The sequence below is a fragment of the Pseudorca crassidens genome, chromosome 12 (assembly GCF_039906515.1).
Source record: "Pseudorca crassidens isolate mPseCra1 chromosome 12, mPseCra1.hap1, whole genome shotgun sequence".
Taxonomy (NCBI): domain Eukaryota; kingdom Metazoa; phylum Chordata; class Mammalia; order Artiodactyla; family Delphinidae; genus Pseudorca; species Pseudorca crassidens.
In genome coordinates this window covers 15,958,436-15,979,379 of record NC_090307.1, presented here as the reverse complement: position 1 = coordinate 15,979,379, position 20,944 = coordinate 15,958,436, and the positions used below count along the sequence as shown (strand labels likewise).

Sequence of the window (20,944 nt, the reverse complement as noted above, 5' to 3'; positions counted from 1 at the left end):
CTGTGTAAATGAACTTACGAAACAGAAACAGACTCACAGACATAGAGAGCAGACTTGTGGTTGCCAAGGTGGGGAGGGGGTGGGGGAGGGATGAATTGGGAGTTTGGGATTAGCAGATGCAAACTATTATACATAGAATAGGTCCTACTGTACAGCACAGGGAACTATATTCAATAACCTGTGATAAACTATAGAGGAAAAGAATATGAAAAAGAATGTATGTACATGTATAATTGAATCGCTTTGCTATACAGCAGAAATTAACACAATATTGTAAATCAACTATGCTTCAATAAAAGAAATTTAAAAAAATAAGGTTTTCTTTTAAAAAAACATATATATATATATACACACACACACATATGTAGTCATATCAGAACACAAGTTAAGCTAATATAACAAAAAGACCCGAAAATATAGTGGCTCCCCAAAAGGAGGAAGTTAACTTCTCTCGGGGGACAGCTGTTGTTCTCAAGCATTAACGTGCTCAGAGTCATCTGGAGGACTTGTGAGAGCACAGATGGCTGGGTCCCATCCCCAGAGTTTCCAGTTCTGTAGGTCTGGGGTAGACCTAGGAATCTACCTTTCTACCAGTCTCCCAAGTGATATTGATGGTTTACTGGGGTGGATTTACTTTTAGCATTAGACTGTGGCATCACTAACTACGTTCGCTTAACTCTTTCTAATATTTTTTAAGTTGGTGGACTCTCCAGGTTCTCAGCGTGAAGGAAGGAACCCCCAGCTGAACTGATACTGACAACGGTGGCCTCCCTCAAAGAAGCAAAACAAAACCCTCAAGAGACTGCGTTCTATGGGCATCAGTTCTACTGGGTCATCAAGTTTCCTTTATGCAAAATACTTAACTATTCTTGTATCTTTCAACTTTGACTAAAGTCATGATTTTCAAGCAGCATCTTCTGGTTTGAACTTGTGTGCTGTGAATAATTGTCCATAAAGAGTGTTCCAATTAATGTTCTTTACATCTGGGCTATTTGTCTATTAGATTCCAGTCCTTGCTCCCATTCACAATAAAAGCTTAAACATATTGTCCAAAAGGCAGGTAGTTTTCTTATTTCAATTCCAAATGAGAGGACAGTGATTAATACTGAGATTAACAAACAGGTTGACAGTGAACTTGTGTGCTCATTGATGAAAGCAGGCTGAATTTTTAGCTTTGCTCTCTGAAAGCCACTTACTGATTCCTTGTAGTGACTTAGAGCCTTTATAGATGCCACTTACTAGAAGCTCAGACTTGCTTTATCGTTACCCAGTCGGATGGGCTAGGTTGAACATAGACGCTGGCCTTCTTCATGCCATAATAATTCCCATCTCTTCAGCCCTTACCATGACTAGGTATTTTGCTGATGGTACTGATATTCTCCTCCAAATAGTTTCATAAGCTGAAAATGATCCGTCTCACTTAATAGCTAAGGAAACAGAGATAGGTCAGCTGACTTGCCCAAGGTCACACAGTAGATGGAACTGGGATTCAAACACCTAAAGTCACCAGATTTTCTGTAGCATTTGACAGTTTTTCTATTACCTCATTTTGAGCCCCTCTTTCAGTATATTTAAGCCTAGCAAGTAGCACTGTTTCTTCAAAATTCCATTGCCAGCCAGAGAGAAGTAGTCCCCAGAGCCAGATTTAGTCAGCTCCGCAGTAAAGGGAGAAGATCGGTTCCAGAGATTCCCTTCCATTCTCAGAGAACACGGCCTGGCGGTTCACAACACTCCCCAGTTCCATTTTTATCATGACATTCACACATTAACAGATTTTAAAGCTTCTTTGCCATATGTTTGGATTTCCTTCATTTGGGGAAATCACATATGAAATGGTGAAGAGATTTATCTTGCCTTTGTTCTGATTATCAAAGAACCACATAAGATGTGATGTGTTCTAATTTCTTTTAAAATCACATTGATTCCCAACTTATCCAGAGCCAGACCAGGGAAAACATGTGAGGTGTGTTTTCAGTGTCCTGTCGCCTTCCTCTCCTTGGGACGCCCTGAGCCTCTTTCCCAAGAGCTCGATCCTGAGCTGAGTGCACTAAAGCCCGCCATGCAGCTGACGATGAAGGGGAAGCCCTATCCCAGGATTCACCCTCCAGTAGGACACTCATAAAGATGAAAACAACCTTCTAGACCCAGGGGACATTCCTCCAAGGGTGGCATTTCAGGTAGGGAGAGGAAGACAATGCTTCTGGAATAACCCCATCTAGACAGTCACCTGTTTGGTTGTTTCATGAGAGTAGATGTGATCCTATGTTGCAATTGCAATCATTTTTCCCTCATGTGCCCTGACTAAGATACAAGAACTGCTCACTTGAATCCCTTGACCTTTGCAGACGCCTAAGTACCAAGACCTGGTCAAGACTAGAATCCCTTTATCCATTTATCTGTCCTTGAATGGATAAAGAAGATGTGGTACATATATACATTGGAATATTACTCAGCCATAAAAGAGAATGAAATAATGCCATAAGCAGCAACATGGATGGACCTGGAGAGTATCATACTAAGTGAAGTAAGTCAGAAAAAGATAAATATCATATATCACTTATATGTGAAATCTTTAAAAATGATACAAATGGGGAACTCCCTGGTGGTCCAGTGGTTAGGACCCTGCACTTCCACTGTGGGGGGCCTGCGTTCGATCCCTGGTCAAAGAACTAAGATCCCGCAAGCCGCGTGGCATGGCCGAAAAAAAAAAAGATACAAATGAACTTATTTACAAAACAGAAACAGACTCACAGGTATAGAAAACAAACTTATGGTTACCAAAGGGGAAAGGTGAGGGGGAGGGATAAATTAGGAGTTTGGGATTAATATATACATACTACTCTATATTAAATAGATAATCAACAAGGACCTACTGTATAGCAATACTCTGCAATAACCTATATGGGGAAAGAACCTGAAAAAGAACAGATATGTGTATACGTATAGCTGAATCACTTTGCTGTACACCTGAAACCAAACAACATTGTAAATCAACTATATCCGCCCCCCTCCCCCCCAAAAAAAGAAAGAAAGAAAGAAAAACTATTAGAATACCTTTACTTAAGAGATACAGCTTTCCGGGCTTCCCTGGTGGCGCAGTGGTTGAGAGTCCGCCTGCTGATGCAGGTGACACGGGTTCGTGCCTCGGTACGGGAAGATCCCACATGCCGCGGAGCGGCTGGGCCCGTGCGCCATGGCCGCTGAGCCTGCGCGTCCGGAGCCTGTGCTCCGCAACGGGAGAGGACACAACAGTGAGAGGCCCGCGTACCGCAGAAAAAAGAAAAAAAAAAAAAAAAGAGAGAGAGATAGCTTTCCCTACACGGAGAGCTTTCCTGAACACTTGTTTGCAAGTGTAGTCCCGTCACCTATCTGTGTGGGCTTATTGGGTCAGGGAATTTTCAGCTGCAGATAATAGCAACCACCTTGAGTTGTTTAAGCAAAAAAGCCAGGTCTCCGATAGGTTGTCGAGATGGCTGCCACGTGCTCTGCTACCCCTACAGCATTCTGCAGAACTGCTGGAGTTAGCACTCTCTTCCCTTGCCTCTGCCACTACCTGTGCCCCTGGCATTATGCCCCTCAAACTCTCTTCCGCCCTTGGCTTACTTCCAAATCAGAGTTTTGAATGTCTGCGTCTGATTGGTGGAAGCTAGCCTGTATCTAGCAGTGAGGGAAGCTGGGAAATGTAGTTTTTAGGGTTCTACTTTGGGACCACGAGACGAAAACTGTGGGACCAGACAACTAAAAATTGGCACTTGCCATCTGCTTCTACAAGGTTTAGGTCACTAGCCACTGTAGTCGCTGACCTTCAACACACCCTGAAAGGAGTTCAGGAATGAGGCACTCTGTGCTCTGGGAAAAACTGGAAGAACAGGCTTTTAGATAGTTAGATATTTTCAGGAAAAGATTTTTATGAGCCCAGCTCTTGCATTTCCTCATATCCATAAAAGCACTAAAATCATTAATGGAAACACCTGCTCCTCGTGACCAGCAGTAACCTTCTTGTGACTAGCAGCTACCTTCTGCCAAAATGTTTGCTTGATTGTCCTTATCCTTCTTCACCCAAATCACGTATATACCGGCCCCCCCCCGCTTACCTCTTTGGAGCAGTTCCTCAGAGCATCTGAGAGGCTGTCTTCCAGGATATAGTCCTCATTTTGCCCCAAATAAAACTTAACTCACAACTTTCACATTGCACTTTTTTTTTTTTTCAGTCTACAGACCCTATCAAAAAGAAGAGAGGGTGTTTAAAAGATATGGTCAGCCACAGGTTACAGATGTCCCCTGCCCCTGTGCTCAAAAAAGAATTTCCTCTTTGATTTCTGACCATTCCTATTCTAGAGAAGAGTTAACACCCAGCCTGGGATTCTGGGAAAGGAGGAGCCTGGTGGATGCTCTCTGCAGCACACAGCCTAGGCGTGTGCATACAGCAAGGAGAGAAGATTGCTTTTAAGACGTGACAATATTTAGGAATCCTTGCAGCGAAGTGGGATAATCAAGAGGAAGAATCCAAAAGGGAAGAAAGCAATAATAATTGCCTTCAAATTTGCTCTTTTAAACACAGTCTTTTAATTTATTTTAAGCATCACATGTTGGATTGCTCTGGGTAATTTAGCGGTCTTTGCTTATGATCAGAGGTTCAGTAACACACTCAGCAGACATTTCAAGCAGTGCGGTACCATTTCTAGCCCCACAATGCCCACCGTTCCATCCGTATTGGGGATATATGATCACCACAGAGCATCTTAACCTAGCTCAGATGTGTAGGGAGTAATCTAAGTAAAATGTGGGATTTACATAATTCATTTCCTCAACCACAGGCTGCTTTAATCAGAGAGTATGAGATAGTTCTTCAAGGGAAACCCACAATGATAAACTATTGCCATTCCCAAAGCAGAAGGACCACGTGAATACTGCTGAAATGAACGTGAGAATGCAGATATCTCTTCAAGATACTGATTTCATTTCCTTTGGGTACCCAGAAGTGGGATTGCTGGATCATATGATAGTTCTAACCATGGCTCTGCTACTCTTTGCCCTGTGATCAGACCCATTAAACTAATTAATGGATGATGAATGAATGATTCCACATGACTCTAGATGGAAAAGAGACTATTTTGTAGACCTTCAGGAATGACCACTGTACCAGTTAGGATACCTTTGGATGTTCGTAACTGAAAGCCCTCAACTCAAATTGGCATAAAAGGTCGATTTATTATTTCATATACCAGAACTCCAGAGGGAGGTAGTATTCAACATTGTTGAGTTCAGTTTAATTCAGTGACCCAAATATATCCTCAAGGATAGGGGTCTTTCCATCTTCCCACTCTGCCACCAGGGTTCAGATTTATCCTTAAGCTGACTTCTCTCATGGTCACAAGATGGCTGCTGGAGTTCCAGCTGTCACATCCAGACAAGACAAAATTCAAAAGAAGAAGAAAGGCCACTTCTTTTCAGGCTTCACCTTATTAATAGTGATAAGTCCTTTCCCAGAGGTCCTTAAGTCCCTCACACCTCAGTGACCAGCTGGGTCACATGCTTGCCCTAATCCTACCACTAATGAAGAGAACCAGACCACTACGACTGACCTCACCGATTTGGATTTATCCATTGAGTCACGTGGGAGGAGTGTCAGGAACCTAAGCAAGACTCTCTCAGTAAGGAAGGAGGATGGAATGGATGTGGGAGGAACTTTCAACAGCGTCTGCAATAGGCATGAACCTCATTTCTTGTGACCTCACACAACCCTGGTTCTAGCAGGATAACAATTTCAAACATTAGTCACGGCTATTAAGTGTAAACATGCTGGGTTTTATTCCATTCTCAGACGCTCATGTAAAGTCCTTTCAGAGTTTTAAGGCCACAAGTCCGTTAGAGCAAGCGACAGTCCGTTTCTCTTGCTGGAAGCACTTAGGTTGTGACTGCAGTTGATAGGTCGCTCCTGGCTTTTGACTGAGCCTTTCTCATACTTTACTCCTTCCTTGCCTTGCAAGACAAGTGGCCGTGACTACCCACATAATAGCTCCTCTGACTCTACCGCTGAAATGAACAGAAATGGAAAGGAAATCGAATTGTACTCTCCTCTACCTGGCAATTTCCCAAGATGCCTCAGCTAGAGATAGCTTCCATGGATAGGCTGGGGGTTGAACTGGAATTTGAAAAAAAATAAAAACCGTCCAGACCAGATTGTAGAAGGAGCTCTTTTCTTTTCACTTAACTCCTGGGGATGGAGGGAGAAAAGAAAAGTGAATAATGTGAAAAACAATTTAACTTAGTAGTCAGGAACTGGCAGCCTGCTGGTTGGATGTTTGCCTGGGCAGTGTCTTAAAAATGAGAACTAGTGACAGAAATTTCAATGTCAAGGGATTTCACATACGAATCTCCCTGTGGCAGGGAGGGGCTCACATTCTCCACTTTGCTACAGTCCCCTCCACGCCCTAGTGCCCCCCAACCCCGCCTGCTACACTTGTTTACATTACCTGCCTGCCCAGTGAGAGCTGAGAGGATGCACAGAACCTGTCAGTCCATCATTCCTGTGCTAATCTGTGACACTCAGCATGCTATTTGGTATTTCAGCATGCCCCTATTAAAAAGCAACTAGTCTGGGGAAAGAAAACTATTTGCCCTTAATGTGTTAACCCCATAGCCCAGGCAGAGAAGACCTGCAAAGGTAAGGAGGCCGCCACGGGAACAGGCTGCCTCTGCCGCCTTCTCCTGCCCGACATTTTCATTCTCTGATGAGAGCCTTCTTTCTCAGTCCCCACTCAGCCCCCAGGATGAGCTGCTCCCAGAGTTGCCTTCTGTCTGCCTCTCCATCTTCCTGACATACACCTGACTGTGTAGCTCCCTTCCCTGTTTTTATTCCTTCCTTTTTCCAGCACCAATCCTCCTGTCTCCTCCATCACTAGGGTCACAAGGTCGCCTTCTTCGCCATTGGGCACTTTACCATGAGCTACTTCCCCTTGGCTTCTGGCCTCATCATTGTCTTGGCTTTCTTCCTGCCTCTCAGCCTCCTTCTCTGTGTCTCCTTCACAGCCTCCTCCTCCTGGGTCTGTTGAGTCCTGGGAGTTTCCAAGACTCCCTTTCAGGCTTTCTTCTCATCTTTGACCTTCTCTGTAGCAAACTACTCACATGACGCCGCAGTGACCCCAGATTCCTGCTCAGCACAGATTTCTCCTCTGAATTTTCTTTTAAACTGAACAAGGGTATTTGACGTCCAGTTATTACATATAAAGTAAGCCTCAAATTTACTCTAGTTCTGGTCTTTATTCCTTCATTCTCTCTTTTTTTGTTTGTTGCATCATTTCTTGTTTTTTAAGATTTTTTTATATGGACCATTTTTTAAAGTTTTTATTGAATTGTAAATTTACAATTGAATTGTAAAATTGTTACAATATTGCTTCTGTTTTACGTTGTTGGTTTTTTGGCCATGAGCCATGTGGGATCTTAGTTCCCTGACTAGGGATCGAACCGTTACCCCCTGCATTGGAAGGCAAAGTCTTAACCATTGGACCAGCAGGGAAGTCCCACATCATTTTGATAATATTAGTGTAGATGACATTTACGTTCTGTTTTGTCATACTAAGTCCCACATTTGTTTCATCCTAGTTTTATAGATTGCATATATTCATGCTCATCCACAGTTCTTGTTTTTAATTGAAATAGTTGATTTACAATGTTGTGTTAATTTCCGCTGTATAGCAAAGTGACTCAGTTATAGGTATACACAATTCTTGTGCTGTGGTTTTCTCTGTTATCTCTTGATTAGATGAAATCCATCCTCTAATATTTATCTTAATAAAGGCTCTTAAGAAAGAATAATGTTCCTTGAATTCTTTCTCGTTCAGAAACTATTTGTCCACAGCCTCTATTCCTGGAGGAAAGTGATCTAGACTCAAAATCTTTCCTTGAGTATCATAAAGAGATTCCTCACAGCTTCCATGACAATCTCAGCTATTTGGAGCAGTATTTATATATTTTCTTTTCATCTTCAAGTCGTAACTATCTTCTAGTGACATTGCCATTGGTGTTTCAAGCTCTTGTTTCTTTGCATAATATCTAGGAAGAGTAGTGAGGAAATGGGAAGATGCAGTGTCCCAATACTAAGTTCATACAAGAAGTCTAGCCCATGGGACTTAAAAAAGAAGGTAGAGCGGAGTTCCCTGTCGGTCCAGTGGTTAAGACTCGAAGCTTTCACTGCTGTGGCCCGGATTCAATCCCTGGTCGGGGAATTAAGATCCCGAAAGCCATGGGGCGCCGGGGGTGGGGTTGGGGGCGAGGAAGGAGGGCAGAAAGACATGCCTTTGACGTTTCCTTTACCGGGGTGGGGGGAGTTGGGGGTAGATACCGCTTTAGCATGAATAGAAGTCAAACTTGGAAACTCCAAATAGATTATCTTGTTCAGTTTTTCAGAACAATCCTTAACATAGATGATACTATGCCAATTATATGCAGATTAGTAACTTGTGGTATACAAGTTAACAACTAGCTCAAGGGCGCCTAGCTTATAAATTGGAAAAAGCGGAATAAAACCCATCCTTTAAACTCCGAGCCAAGTTCTTGTTTAATATACCACAGCTGTCTCCTACAAATACCCCAGAGTCAAAATGATAATTCCCTTCCTGGCACGGTTAATGTCTGTTCTTCTAGGAAGGAAGAATGAATAGAACAATTCTTAATCTCCTTTCCCATCTCTGAGCCTTAAGTATCATCAGCATCTCTGTCATTGGAGGGTGGCCAAAAAGATCACAGAGCTTCAAAGTATCTCCTCACCAGATTTCTTACACACTTAAATTCTGTTAATTTTTTGGGTTGGTCATTGTACCCCCAGAAATTGACTCTTAAAACATAAATATTTCTAGGTGGGTGATATATTAGGATATTTAAGTCATTAATACCCTGGTATTAAATAACAGGTATTGGAAACTAACCTGAGTGGCAATCCTATAGCATATAATGTCTAATGGTAGGACTAAACTTATTATCTGTTGTCGTTTGAAGGATACCAGGAAGAGAATACCATGTATCAAATATTTTTTACTGCATAGGCAGTAAAATTCTAAAATTTTACTTTTAGTATAATTCTAAAATTCTACCTTTAGTATAATTTTTAATTAACTAAATTTGAATTTAGAATTGTCCTAGGGCTTCCCTGGTGGCGCAGCGGTTGAGAGTCTGCCTGCTAATGCAGGGGACACGGGTTCGAGCCCTGGTCTGGGAGGATCCCACGTGCCGCGGAGCGGCTGGGCCCATGAGCCACAGCTGCTGAGCCTGCGCGTCGGGAGCCTGTGCTCCGCAACAGGAGAGGCCGCGATAGTGAGAGGCCCGCGCACCGCGATGAAGAGTGGCCCCCCTGTTGCCGCAGCTGGAGAAAGCCCTCGCACAGAGATGAAGACCCAACACAGCAAAAATAAATTAATTAATTAAAAAAAAAAGAATTGCCCTATTTCAATATCGACAACAATATTGTACTACAATCGTCAAATTTGCTAAGAGACTAAAACTTAATTATATCAACCACTAAAAAGAGAGGAAATTATGTAATGTGATAGAGGTGCTAAATATCACTACGATGGCAATAATATTGCAATAATTAAATGCATCAAATTAACACATTGTACATCTTAAATTTACACAATGCTATATGTCAAATATATTCAATTAAAAAAAAGAATTTCCCTACTTCAGGGCTCATTTTATTAAAACACGAAAATATTTCCTCACTCATGCTTTGAATAAATTGATTTAGAACTAATTCCTTCCTAACCTGAATTATGGAGGGGCATGAGAAACTTGAAAGCATAACATTTCTTGGCCTTCCTAGTGGCTTTAATGACAAGAATCCCCGGGGTTGGGTTGACTTGGCCTAAGTGGGAATCTGAGCAGAAAAGGAAGGGCTTTCCATCACAGGGGCAGCGTGAAGCCCATGGACTTGCGCAGACTCAGAAAGGAAGGCCATTCCTTGGCTGAGAAAATGCTTCTCATAGCTGGCGGGAAGTAAGGTTCTGTTGGAAAGTTCTGGGAAGTAAAGTTCTGTTGGAAAACTCCTAGTGCCCAATTAGAAGGTGAAGTTCTCAAGATGACCACCAGATGGCACCCTCAGCCAAATTACTGAAGTACTCTGCTGGATCAGAATGTTGCAGGTGGGAGGATTTTTGAAATGGTCTAACCATTTCTATTCTATTCTATTCTATTCTATTCTATTCTATTCTATTCTATTCTATTCTATTCTATTCTATTCTATCCCATTCCATTCCATTCCTTTTATGTTTAGGCCGTGGCAGTGAAAGCCCGGAATCCTAACCACTAGGCCACCAGGGAGTTCTAACCCTTCTATTTTACAACCAAGGGACCTCGGCCAGGGTGAAACTACCTTGCCGGAAGCCACATATCAAGTCGGCGGCAGAACTGGGGTTCCTGTGACCCCTTGACAAGGAATCCAATCATGTCTCTATGACAGTAATCTCAAGGAATTCTCCTCACCCCAAATGGAGCAAAAGACAAAAACGACACAAGGAGCTGTTGTTTGAGTCTGAGGACAAAGTCTTGCTTACGCAGATTTTTGGCCAAGTGTCAGGCAGTCCGATTTACTGTGGGCTTGTTTGCTCTAGAAATGAGTCTGGGGTTGGGTGGGGCGAACACAAAGCAGTGGGATTTGGAGATACAACAAGACAGACTGATCCCGGGAAAGTAAGAGGACAACAGGCAGGGAAAACCAAGGAGAGATGCCAGGAGATGAGCTTTTTTTTTTTTTTTTTAACATCTTTATTGGAGTATAATTGCTTTACAATGGTGTGTTAGTTTCTGCTTTATAACAAAGTGAATCAGCTATACATATACATATGTTCCCATATATGGAGACGAGCTTTGCACTAGGGACAGATGCAAGGAGGGGAGAAAAGGCAATTTAGACAGAGGACGCTCAGTGAAAGAACAGGAATGGGTGCACCACTGCAGCAGGGCAGGCCCGAGGCAAATGGCATGTAAGCCCAGCTTCCCTGCGGCCCAAGGCCTCTCTCTCGTCACACTTGTCCCTCCCCATCCCTACCTCACCAACCTATCACTGCAGAAAATGTTCTCCAGCCAGGAGCTGACATCACAGAGTGAATTTCAGTGAGCGTTCTCTTTCCCAGGAGAGTTGGCATTTTAGGCTGGTCTCTCCTTTTGGATAAAAAGGTGTTGTCCACCTTAAGCAACAGTATAGAAGAGGGGCTTGGGGAGAGCGAGATGCTGTCAAAGCCAGCGGTTTAGAGCAGAGGTTTTCTATTAACCAGAAGGTCAACAGGAAAGGAAGTGGGTGAGTGAGACATGTGGGTGGAGCCTTGCAGGCAGAAAGAGAAGTTGAGATTTGAAACTGCAGAAGAAGTGTGTGGATGTATTGGTCACTGTGCCTGGGACAGTAGGCACTCATTATCTGTTAGCTGAATTGATACGTCCTTAATGAACTTGAAAAGGCTCCCTGGCAAGGGAGCAACACGATGAACATGGTATTTAGGAAAATTCTTCCAACGTGAGTACCTGAAATGGATGGAGTTTAGTGGAAAGACTTAAAAAAAGAAAAACAAAACAAAACAACAGCTTTACTGAGATATAATTCACATACCATACAATCCACCCATTTCAAGTGCCTCATTCAACAGCTTTTAGTATATTCAAAGATATAGGCAACCATTCATCACCACAGCTGATTTTAGAACATTTTCATCACATCAAGAAGAAATCCCATATCCTTTATCCCCCACTGTGTCCCCATCCCCCTGTCCCCCAGCACAAAGCAACCATGAATGTATTTTCTGTGTGTATAGATTACCCTATTCTGGAATTTCCTATGAATTTCCATTTACGTGGTATGTGGTCTTTTGTGTCTGGCGTCTTTCACTTAACATAATGTTTTCAAGGCCCACCCATGTTGGAGCATGTATTAGTATCCCATTCCTTTTTATGGCTGAATAATATTTCATTGTACATATATATCACATTTTGTTTATTAATTCATCTGTCAATGGGCATTTGGGTTGTTTCCATTTTTTAGCTATTATGAAGAATGCGTATTATAAACTTTCATGTACAGGTTTCTGTGTGGATGTACGTTTTCATTTCTCTTGGCCAGAATTGATGGTTCCTATGGTAACTCTATATTTAATCATTTGAAGGACTGCCAGATTGTTTTCCAAAGTGGCTGCAACATTTTTACATTTCCCCATGAGTGTATGTTGGGTTCTGACTGCTTCACTTTCTCACCAGCATTTCTTGCTGCTGACTTTCTGATTCTAGTCATCCTAATGCATGTGAAGTGGTATTTCATCGTGATTTTATTTTTCATTTCCCTGATACCTAATTATATCAAGTATTTTTTCTCTATTGTTTTTCTCTTCTCTATTTTATTCATTTCCACTCTAATCTTTTCTATTTCCTTCCTTCTTCCTTTCCTTTCCTTTCCTTCAAGTTTAGTTTGTTCTTTTTCTAGTGTGTTAAAATGGAAGGTTAGGTTATTGATTTGCAATCTTCTTTTTTTAATATAGACAGCATTTACAGCTATAAAATTCCCTCTAAGCACTGCTTTAGCTGCATCCCATAAGTTGTGATATGCTGCATCTTCATTTTCACTCATCTTAAAGTATTTTCTGTGGGAGTAGAAGGAAGAGCTTGGATAAAGGCATAAAGGTAGGAAAGCTTGGGTCAAGCTTCGTGGTCAGTTGAGTTTGGCAAGAGCAGAGGGTGTGTGCAGAAGAGTTTGAGTGACGGAGAAAGTTAAGTTGGAGTCATCTTGTATGAAGGACCAAAGAGTTTATTCTGAATGGATTTTAGATAATCAGTTGTCATTTCTAGGACAATTGCCTTATTTCACTTTCTTTCTAGATGTGGAATGAGTGGCTTTCTGAAGGTGCAGAAGACAGGTGGGGGAAAGTTTAGAAGGAAGGACAGGAATAGGGTCAATCCAAACACAAAAATCAGCAAAGTCTGTGCAATTCCTGCCCTGCTGTCCCCATCTTAGAGAAGTGGCTGGTGGGGTCCAGCCACCACTGTGACTACTTCCCAGGCAGGAGGAAACACTGGTGTGTTACCAAAATAGCTTCATCCCATCCCCCTGTAGGAGGAAAAAATTGTATATCCTTGTTTCATCACTGGCTAAGTTTTAAGTTTTGAAAATTCTAACAGTCTTGTTGCCCATTCTTTCCCTTTTGAAACTCTCTTTCTTTAGCTTCCATGTCACCATGCTTTCCTGATCTTCCTTCTCTCACTCCCCTGCCCTCCTCCAACACTGTCCATGAAACTCTGGAGCCTCTCAAGGCTGACTCTGTCTGCTCTTCTCACTCCACACTCCGTCTGTCTTGGCAAATCTCATCTCATCTCTGCCCATGGCTTTGATTATCATCTGTGCACCGATCTCAGAGCTCGGATAGCAGCCAGCTCTGCTCTGAGCTCTGAGCCCCAAGCCAGTACTAGGAGTTGCCTACCCAATATCTCTACTCAAACTCATTTGATCAGGACTGAACTCACAATCTCCTCATTCAACCTCAAACCTGGCCTCCTTGTCACCACAGGAGGCGTTCATGCTCTTTCCCCTCAATTACTGCAATAGCCTTCTAACTGGTCTTCTAGAACTCTCTCTCGCCTCCTTTCCAGCTCTTCATACTGCAGACGAGATGATTTATTTGAAATGACCATATCCCCACCTATAGCAGACATTAGTTAATTTTTGGCCATCCAGCAGGTGAAAACACTTCCTATGTTGGAAAATTCCCCTCCTTATGAGTCTTGGTTGGATGCAGAACTTGCCTCCTAAAATTGTTTTTAGCCACGTAGACTCTTACTTTCTCTTTCCTTTGGCCTCTGCCAGACCAGCCTTGTTCCAGAGCTTCAGCCTGGCCCCGGTTCCTCCTCCTTCGCGCATGCCGTGCCCACCTCCACCCCTCTCCTCTTGCCTGGCTAACTTGTTTTCCTTTCAGAGTTCAGATTGAGTGTCACTTCTTCAGAGGAGTCTTCTGTGACTTCATGGTCTAGGGCAGATTCTTTGTTATAAGCTCTTATAGGATGGAATGCTTTCTCTGGGCCTCACATACCCCTGTACTAGTTACTGTGCATCAGTTACTGGGTGCTTCTGTTGGGTCAGGCACTGAATATGCAGGGCAGGACCAGAGAGCTGCCTTCAAGGAGCCCACAGTCTCCCTTGGGGCCGTGGACATCACTATGGGGTGAGTGCTGGGGTAGCACTCCCTCAACAAAGTGCTCGGGGGTGGGGGAGAAGAACAAGGAACCGACTGTTGCAAAAAGGCAGGCCAGCTGCACAGAAGGCAGTAGCATCTGGGCCAGGTCTGGAAGGAGTCTGCGGCGGGGGGGGGGGGGGAGTCCTTCCAGGCAGAAGGAATATTCATACTCAAAGCCATAAAGTGAAAAAGCACATGGTGGACCAGTGACATGCAGAGGACTCTGGTGTCACTTAAGCAGAGGATGAGGAGGGAAGGGGGTTGAGGAGGAAGGCAAGAGAAAAAGCCTGGAAAGATGGGTCGGGTCAGATTCAGAAGTGGCTCAGACGCCATACTCATCAGCTGCTTGGCTTTTGTCCCATGAGCCATAAGGAATTGTTTTAAGCAGAGGAATTATTTGAAGCACCTAATTCTGACTACAATGTGAAGGACAGATTGAAAGGATTTAGGGACAGGAAGATAATATGGAAGCTGTATCTTTATAGCTCCAGAGCTTATCAAAAAGAGAACCCAATAAATATAATAGGTAGGGCTTCCCTGGTGGCGCAGTGGTTGAGAGTCTGCCTGCCGATGCCGGGGACACAGGCTCGTGCCCCGGTCTGGAAAGATCCCACATGCCGCGGAGCGGCTGGGCCCGTGAGCCATGGCCGCTGAGCCTGCGCGTCTGGAGCCTGTGCTCCGCAACGGGAGAGGCCACAGCGGTGAGAGGCCCGCGTACTGCAAAAAAAAAAAAAAAAATATATATATATATATATATATATATATATAATATATGTATATATATATAATAGGTAAATGAATCAATGGTGAAATAATCCAATAAATGTAATGGGTAAATGAATCAACGAAGAAATAACCATAAACTGGGACCATGAGAAGCACTGCATGCCATGGGAGGCCATGCAGCCTGAGTGAGACTTGATAAAGCCCTGAGCTGGAGAGCTCGCTGGAAACACAGGGCTGGGTGAATTTAAGAGACATTCTGAAGTAAAATCAATGGGGCTGAGTAGTTAACTGCCTACAGGCATTGAAGAAAAGGGATGAATGAATTAGGGTTAGGTTTGCCTAACAGTGACCAAAAACTTAGACTTAAAACAGAGAGCCCAGGTAGCAGTCAGGAGCTAGCATGGTGCACCAGTGCCAGGGGCTTATCACATGTGGTCCCTGCCATCATGTCACTCAATGTCCTCAACATGGGGCTTCATGACATGGTCCAAGATGGGGGCTCCAGCATCACGCCTGTCTTGTAGCCAACAGACTACAGGACAGAGACAAGAACAGGGCATGCTGGTGACCTTTAAGAACTTACATCCTAAAAGTGTTTTCCGTTCCATGACATTGGTCATTATTTAATCATATCCAATTGAAAGGGAGGCTGGGCGACGTCTCTGTTCTGGGCAGCTAAAATTTGGAAGATGTATGGCTGAGAAATAACGTAGAAAGGAAACTGGAAAATATCTTGCCTCAAGGGGTCAAGAACAATTTCATCGCATCTGTTGGGTGGCTACGAATGCAGAAAGAGAGAGGAGAGTTTTAAGAAGGTTTTTAGGAAGCCACACTGTAAAGACAAATAAGTTTTGTTTTGAACATATCTGTTTTGGGGTGGCCTGTGGGACGCCAGGTGGAGAAAACCAGTAGGCACTTGCAAACGTGTGTACAGTTTCATTCTTGTTTCCTCTACTTAGGCTATGCTCCTTGAGGGCGGAGGCTCTTGTTTATTCATCATTACATGTCCACCACGCCTTGCAAGTCTCAGGAATGGATAAAGATGACAGGAAAATCAAGAAGGTGAAAAAAACTAACAGCTAAGTTTTTAAAGTACAAATGGGGAGAATATAGAACCCAGCCACTGTTAGCACTGGAAAGAACTTTCTCAGACCACTTTGGACAGGAAGGTAGCCTCCTACGCAGTTCATTCAGAACCTACTAACCTAAACACACACACACACACTTATACCATGTACAGAGCAGAAGAACTGCTTTTAAAAATGAGGTGTTCCGGGGACTTCCCTGGCAGTCCAGTGTTTAAGACTCCACGCTCCCAATGCAGGGGACATGGATTCTATCCCTGGTCGAGGAACTAAGATCCTGCATGCAGTGTGGCCGGGCCAAATTTTAAAAATAGAATAGAATAGAATAGAATGTGTTCTGTTTCAGGAGTCTATGGTGGGTGATGAGGGATAAAGGGAGATTTTGGAGATATAGCTGTACAGGGGGACCTGTTTGGGGTCACATGACCAGGCAGTGTCACAACCTTGACTGGACCAGAGATCTCCTGACTTCCAGGCTGAGGGGTGACACTGCACCTGCCTTTAAGAAGATGACCCGCCAAAGGTAAGGGAACACGGCCCACTTCGTGTCTTGCAGGGCTGTGAGAGACGTGGCCAAGGATCTAGACTATTTAATCCAGTTTAACGAAAGGAGTTTTACAGAGAGCAATTAAGGCACAGTTAAGGAATTAATCACTAATGAGTCATTAACTCTGCCTCCTATTGTACAGCTAACAAGCTGAGGCCAGATGATTGGAGCCAGTTCCCAATTAAGGGGACGACATTGGCCAGAAAGCGCACCATCGGCCTCTTGGAAGAGTCGGGAGTGCCTGCTGCGGCTGCCGGGCCTCCCCTTTCCCAGGCGGGTCAGGACGCAGGCAGAGCTCGCGCTTGCAGAGCGGAAAGGAAAGGCCAGCTTTACATTAATATTATCTTCCCTGAAAATCTTTTTTTTTTTTTTTTTTTTGCTGGCCTCCTGGAGGCTGGAATTCCATTCGTGTAGTAAGGTTCTGTTGGCGGAAAGGCGCGCTTGGACCTAAGACCGAGAAGGGTGCGCAGCGAGGCTGGGGGTGCGGGAGCGGGCGGGAGGCGTCACGTTAAATGCTAGGTTCCTGGGGGCGGCTGTGTCCGGACTCCTGGTGTCCCTTCCGTGCACCTCCCGCGGGGAGGACGCGGCTCACTGCAAGCGGAGTCCCCCGCTGCCCTCGCTTCCCAAACCTGGCTACACCGAGGGCTCTCCGCCTAGGCTTTCAAGTAACCGATGAACTTGGCCCAGAGCAGGAAGGATGAGAATCCCCTGCCTCCTCCCGCCGGATTCTAGATTGTCGGGGACGGGCAGGGACTGTCTCCCCTGGTGTAACATTTCCCATCCCCCCAAACAGTAGCTATACGTTTAAAATTAGTAAAGACAGCGGGGCCGCCCCGTTCAGTTGCTGACCTCGGGGCCGAATCCTGACCCTCCCGAGGGGTCTCTCCCAGCCCTCCCACCCCCTCTCACCCACACCCGTCCCGATCACCCTCCCGGCAGCAGAGGTGGGAGCTCGGGCCCGCAGGAGACAGAACTGGGTTTCGAGAGCGGGAAACCCACGTCGGATGAACAGCCGGGACCGGCCTGGGGTCGCAGCGCGGGGCTCCAGGACACCGAGCGAGGAAGACCCTCCGCGGCTGCGGCCGCCTCTGGACCCCGTGACTCTGGAGACCGGCTGTTTGGAGAGGCGGAGCCCTCAGTGTCCTGCGTCCCCGAGGGAGACAGAAATCACCACCAGAAGTCCGGAGCCGCGGCGCGCAGGACGGTCACGTCACCCTCACCGGCAGGAAGAGACTCCTCCATAAAGGGAGAAATGCCAAAACTGAAATGCCGCCAACGAGGCGGGGGTAGCTGATGGCGGCTAGGTTAGCGGGGCGCCCAGCTCCGCGCCGGCCCGGGATCTCTGCATCGGCCCTCGGTCCAGGGGGAGCTCCAGACGGTCTGCGCCCGCTGCACCGCTGGCCGTGCCTGACTCCGCCCTTCCCTCGGAGCCGTCCAATCCGAGGCGCCCTTCTCCGCCCCGCCCCCGCGGTCACACAGCCTGGCCCCTGGCGGCTCCTACCCCAGCTCCCAGGAGCCCGGAGGAGCGGTTTTGACGTCCCACCTTCTTTCCACCACCCCCACCCCCACCCCTCCGCCGGCTGCCGTTCAGAACAGGGGTCGTCTTCCTGCGAGAGGGTCCCCAGGGCCTCCCTCCTAGTCTGACAGGATCCACGTCGGCCTGAAGCAAGGCCTGCTTAGAGCAACACAGTGTCTTTTCTCCCCGAACCCCGTAAGACCACTCCCAACTGGTTCCTGTTTCCCTTCAGTGGACAGTGGTAGCCCGAACCAAACCCGCAGCCTCATCATGGAAGACTCAAGAACCATTTCCCAAGTGATGAGGGTTTACTGGGGGAGTCCTTTCCCCCAGAGTCCCTGAAAGGCGTGTGTCCGCCCCAAATCAGAGCCAGCACAGCCTAGTTTCGGAAGGCAGTGCCGCACCTTGACCGGCACCTCTGCAAACTGCTTTCCGTAGCCGTGAGCTTGAGCAGCGGCCCCAGGTGTTTCTGGATCGTCTGGGGCTTTAACGCTCTTTAACACAAGCCATTCTCACCTCCTACCGGAGTTAAGTACAGTACCGCCTGCCCGCCTCACCTGCACCCCTCCTCCTGGAGCTGGGAGCTTGACTCACCGCGGGCCCAGTGGAGCTGCCCTACTAGGCAGCCTTTAGGAAGAGGGCGGGGAGGGACGCTGGGGCTGATGCTCTGTCCAGGCCTCCCCCAGGTAGCCCAGGAAGGCACTCACAACGAGCACCCATTCCTCAGCATCTCAATTCCCAGTGTGGCCTAATGAGCTGTTCTTGGGAATTGGAATTAAGGAGCACTTATTCAGCAACTATTTCCCGAATATGCAATATGATCGTGAACGGACGGGACTTACAGTTATTCCAGCTCCAACGCTTACAAGCAGAGTTCATTGGTGCAACCTCTCTGTGCCTCAGTCTCCTCATTTATAAAATGGGGCTAGTTGAATCTTCCTAGTAGAGTCCTTGTGAGGCTTAACTGAGATGAAACCACTTCGAAGAGTGCAAGCACATAGTAAGCTTTCAATGATCATTAGCTATTAGTATTTTGATCATTTTCCAAGGACTTGTCCCTAAGTCCAGGTATGGTTCACCCTGTTGGTGCCTAAAGAGATGGTTTAGAATATCCCTTCTCAGACTAAACTAGTAAAAGAGGAGACGAAGATGGTGGAAAGCTGCAAATGCAAAAAGATAGGAAGAAAAATAGCAGAGAGAAGGAGACAGAATGAATAATGGAAATGATCTAAGGGAATCGAAGAAGTTGCTGATGGTGAGATGCACAAGGTCAGAGGTGCCCAGGACTAAGGTGAAAGAGGGCAGAGCAAGTGTGAACAGCCGGGACCGGCCCCCCGCAGCGCGGGGCTCCAGGACACCGAGCGAGGAAGACCCTCCACGGCTGCGGCCGCCTCTGGACTTCCAACTTCAGGGCCACTGAAGTTGGAAGTTCTCTGAATAAATCATTCCTAGTAAAACGAGGGCATTAAAGGATGAAAGAGAAGATAGGCCAAAGTGAAAGAAATTTTCTTACACATCCATCCTGAGTTTACCTATTTTTTTTCATGCCAAGATCTGATATTGCTTGGGCCACTCCATTCATTTCCCTATGGAACCTCCTTGTCAGAGAAAAGCGCAAGTATCAATATATTACTCCCTACCTATTGGGGGAAATAACCCGTTCGATAAATTCTTCCTGACCAGCCTACTATGTGTTAGGCTTCAGGTGAAGGTCTAGGGGTACACAGCTCTGGTTATGCCACAGCCTCTAAGGACCCACATGGCAGGGACTGAATCCTGTGACGACACTCCCTCTACTCCCAGCCCCGGGATAATCCTCCTTTTCCCAGGTAGGTTTCAGGAACCCAAGAACAGCACAGGGATACTCGGGATCAGAGAATCGGGATCACAATGTGTATTGCTTCGTACCAGGTCATTGGTATAGTTTACACAATGTGGTAAACTACCCATCTTTCCCACTTCCCAGGGAGGTGGGGCTCATTTACAGGAGGAAAGTGGGCTGTGGTGGTTCACTAACGTGCTAACGACCTATAGACAGTAAGGAGCTGGTTGACGCTAAGGCTCTTGGCCGCGCCTTCCCGGGAGCACTCCAAGATAGGCCGGAAGGACCTGCGCGGCGGGAATCCGGACGATTCATACCGCGGCCTCTCAGGCTGGGAGTTCCGGGCTCTCCTTCGCCCCGGGGACGCCGCCTAGTACCCTGGGAGCTTCTGAAGCCCGCGGAGACTTCTGGATTGCTTTCCCGCCCCCCAGAGACGGCGCCAAAGAGCCACAATACTGTCCACAACGCGCCCGCGAGAATGTGCCCTCCGGGTCGCGGCTCAGAGCGCCCCATGACACGCTCCCCGAGCGCGACTGCTAGCCCGCCGCGCGTCAAGCGGAAGCACTGGGTTGCCGGGTGCGGAGCGAGCTGGGGAGGCGAGAGGGCGGCGCGGGGCTTAGAAAAGGAAAAGTCGCTCTGCCCCAGTCTTCGGAGCACTAATGTCATCAACCCTGGGTAGCAGGGGCGGGCCCCGAGCCGGTGACCTGGACAATGATCTGAGAGGGGCCTGGGGCCGCGGCGGGCTGGAAAGAGGGAGGCGGGGCCGCCAGGAGCTTCGGGGAGTTCAAGTCTTACCCTGGGAAGATGGTGTAGAAGCTTCCTAGGGTCTGGCCTTCAAAGTAGCAGCTGCAGCTCGGCTATTGGGGTATCGAGGGGCTGGGAACACGCAGGCCGCTGAGCCTTAGGCTCCAGACACCCGGAACCCCACACACTCGCAGGCGCCCGCCGTGCCGGTAGAGGGGCGCTCTGGTCTAGGGCGTCGCTGTGTCTGGGACGCTGGCGATTCTCCGCTGCAGCACAGCTCCCCGAGGAGGATGCGCAGGA

General features: G+C 46.4%; 1 protein-coding gene and 1 long non-coding RNA gene across 2 annotated transcripts in view; one reads left to right on the top strand and one right to left on the bottom strand.

The window, feature by feature from the left end:
- GRP (gastrin releasing peptide) overlaps nt 1–1,045 on the top strand; it is an 11,255-nt gene extending 10,210 nt beyond the window's left edge. The window contains 1 exon segment of the mRNA XM_067698929.1: nt 698–1,045. Coding sequence (XP_067555030.1) covers nt 698–726 — 29 coding nt within the window. The 3' untranslated portion in view covers nt 727–1,045.
- Nucleotides 1–20,944, bottom strand: part of LOC137203243 (uncharacterized) — a 23,563-nt gene extending 2,619 nt beyond the window's left edge. Inside the window, exons 1-3 of the long non-coding RNA XR_010933003.1 lie at nt 20,696–20,944; nt 4,095–4,221; nt 3,055–3,221 (exon numbers count right to left, since the gene is read on the bottom strand). This is a non-coding gene — a long non-coding RNA (uncharacterized lncRNA). The remainder of the gene's footprint in view (nt 1–3,054; nt 3,222–4,094; nt 4,222–20,695) is intronic.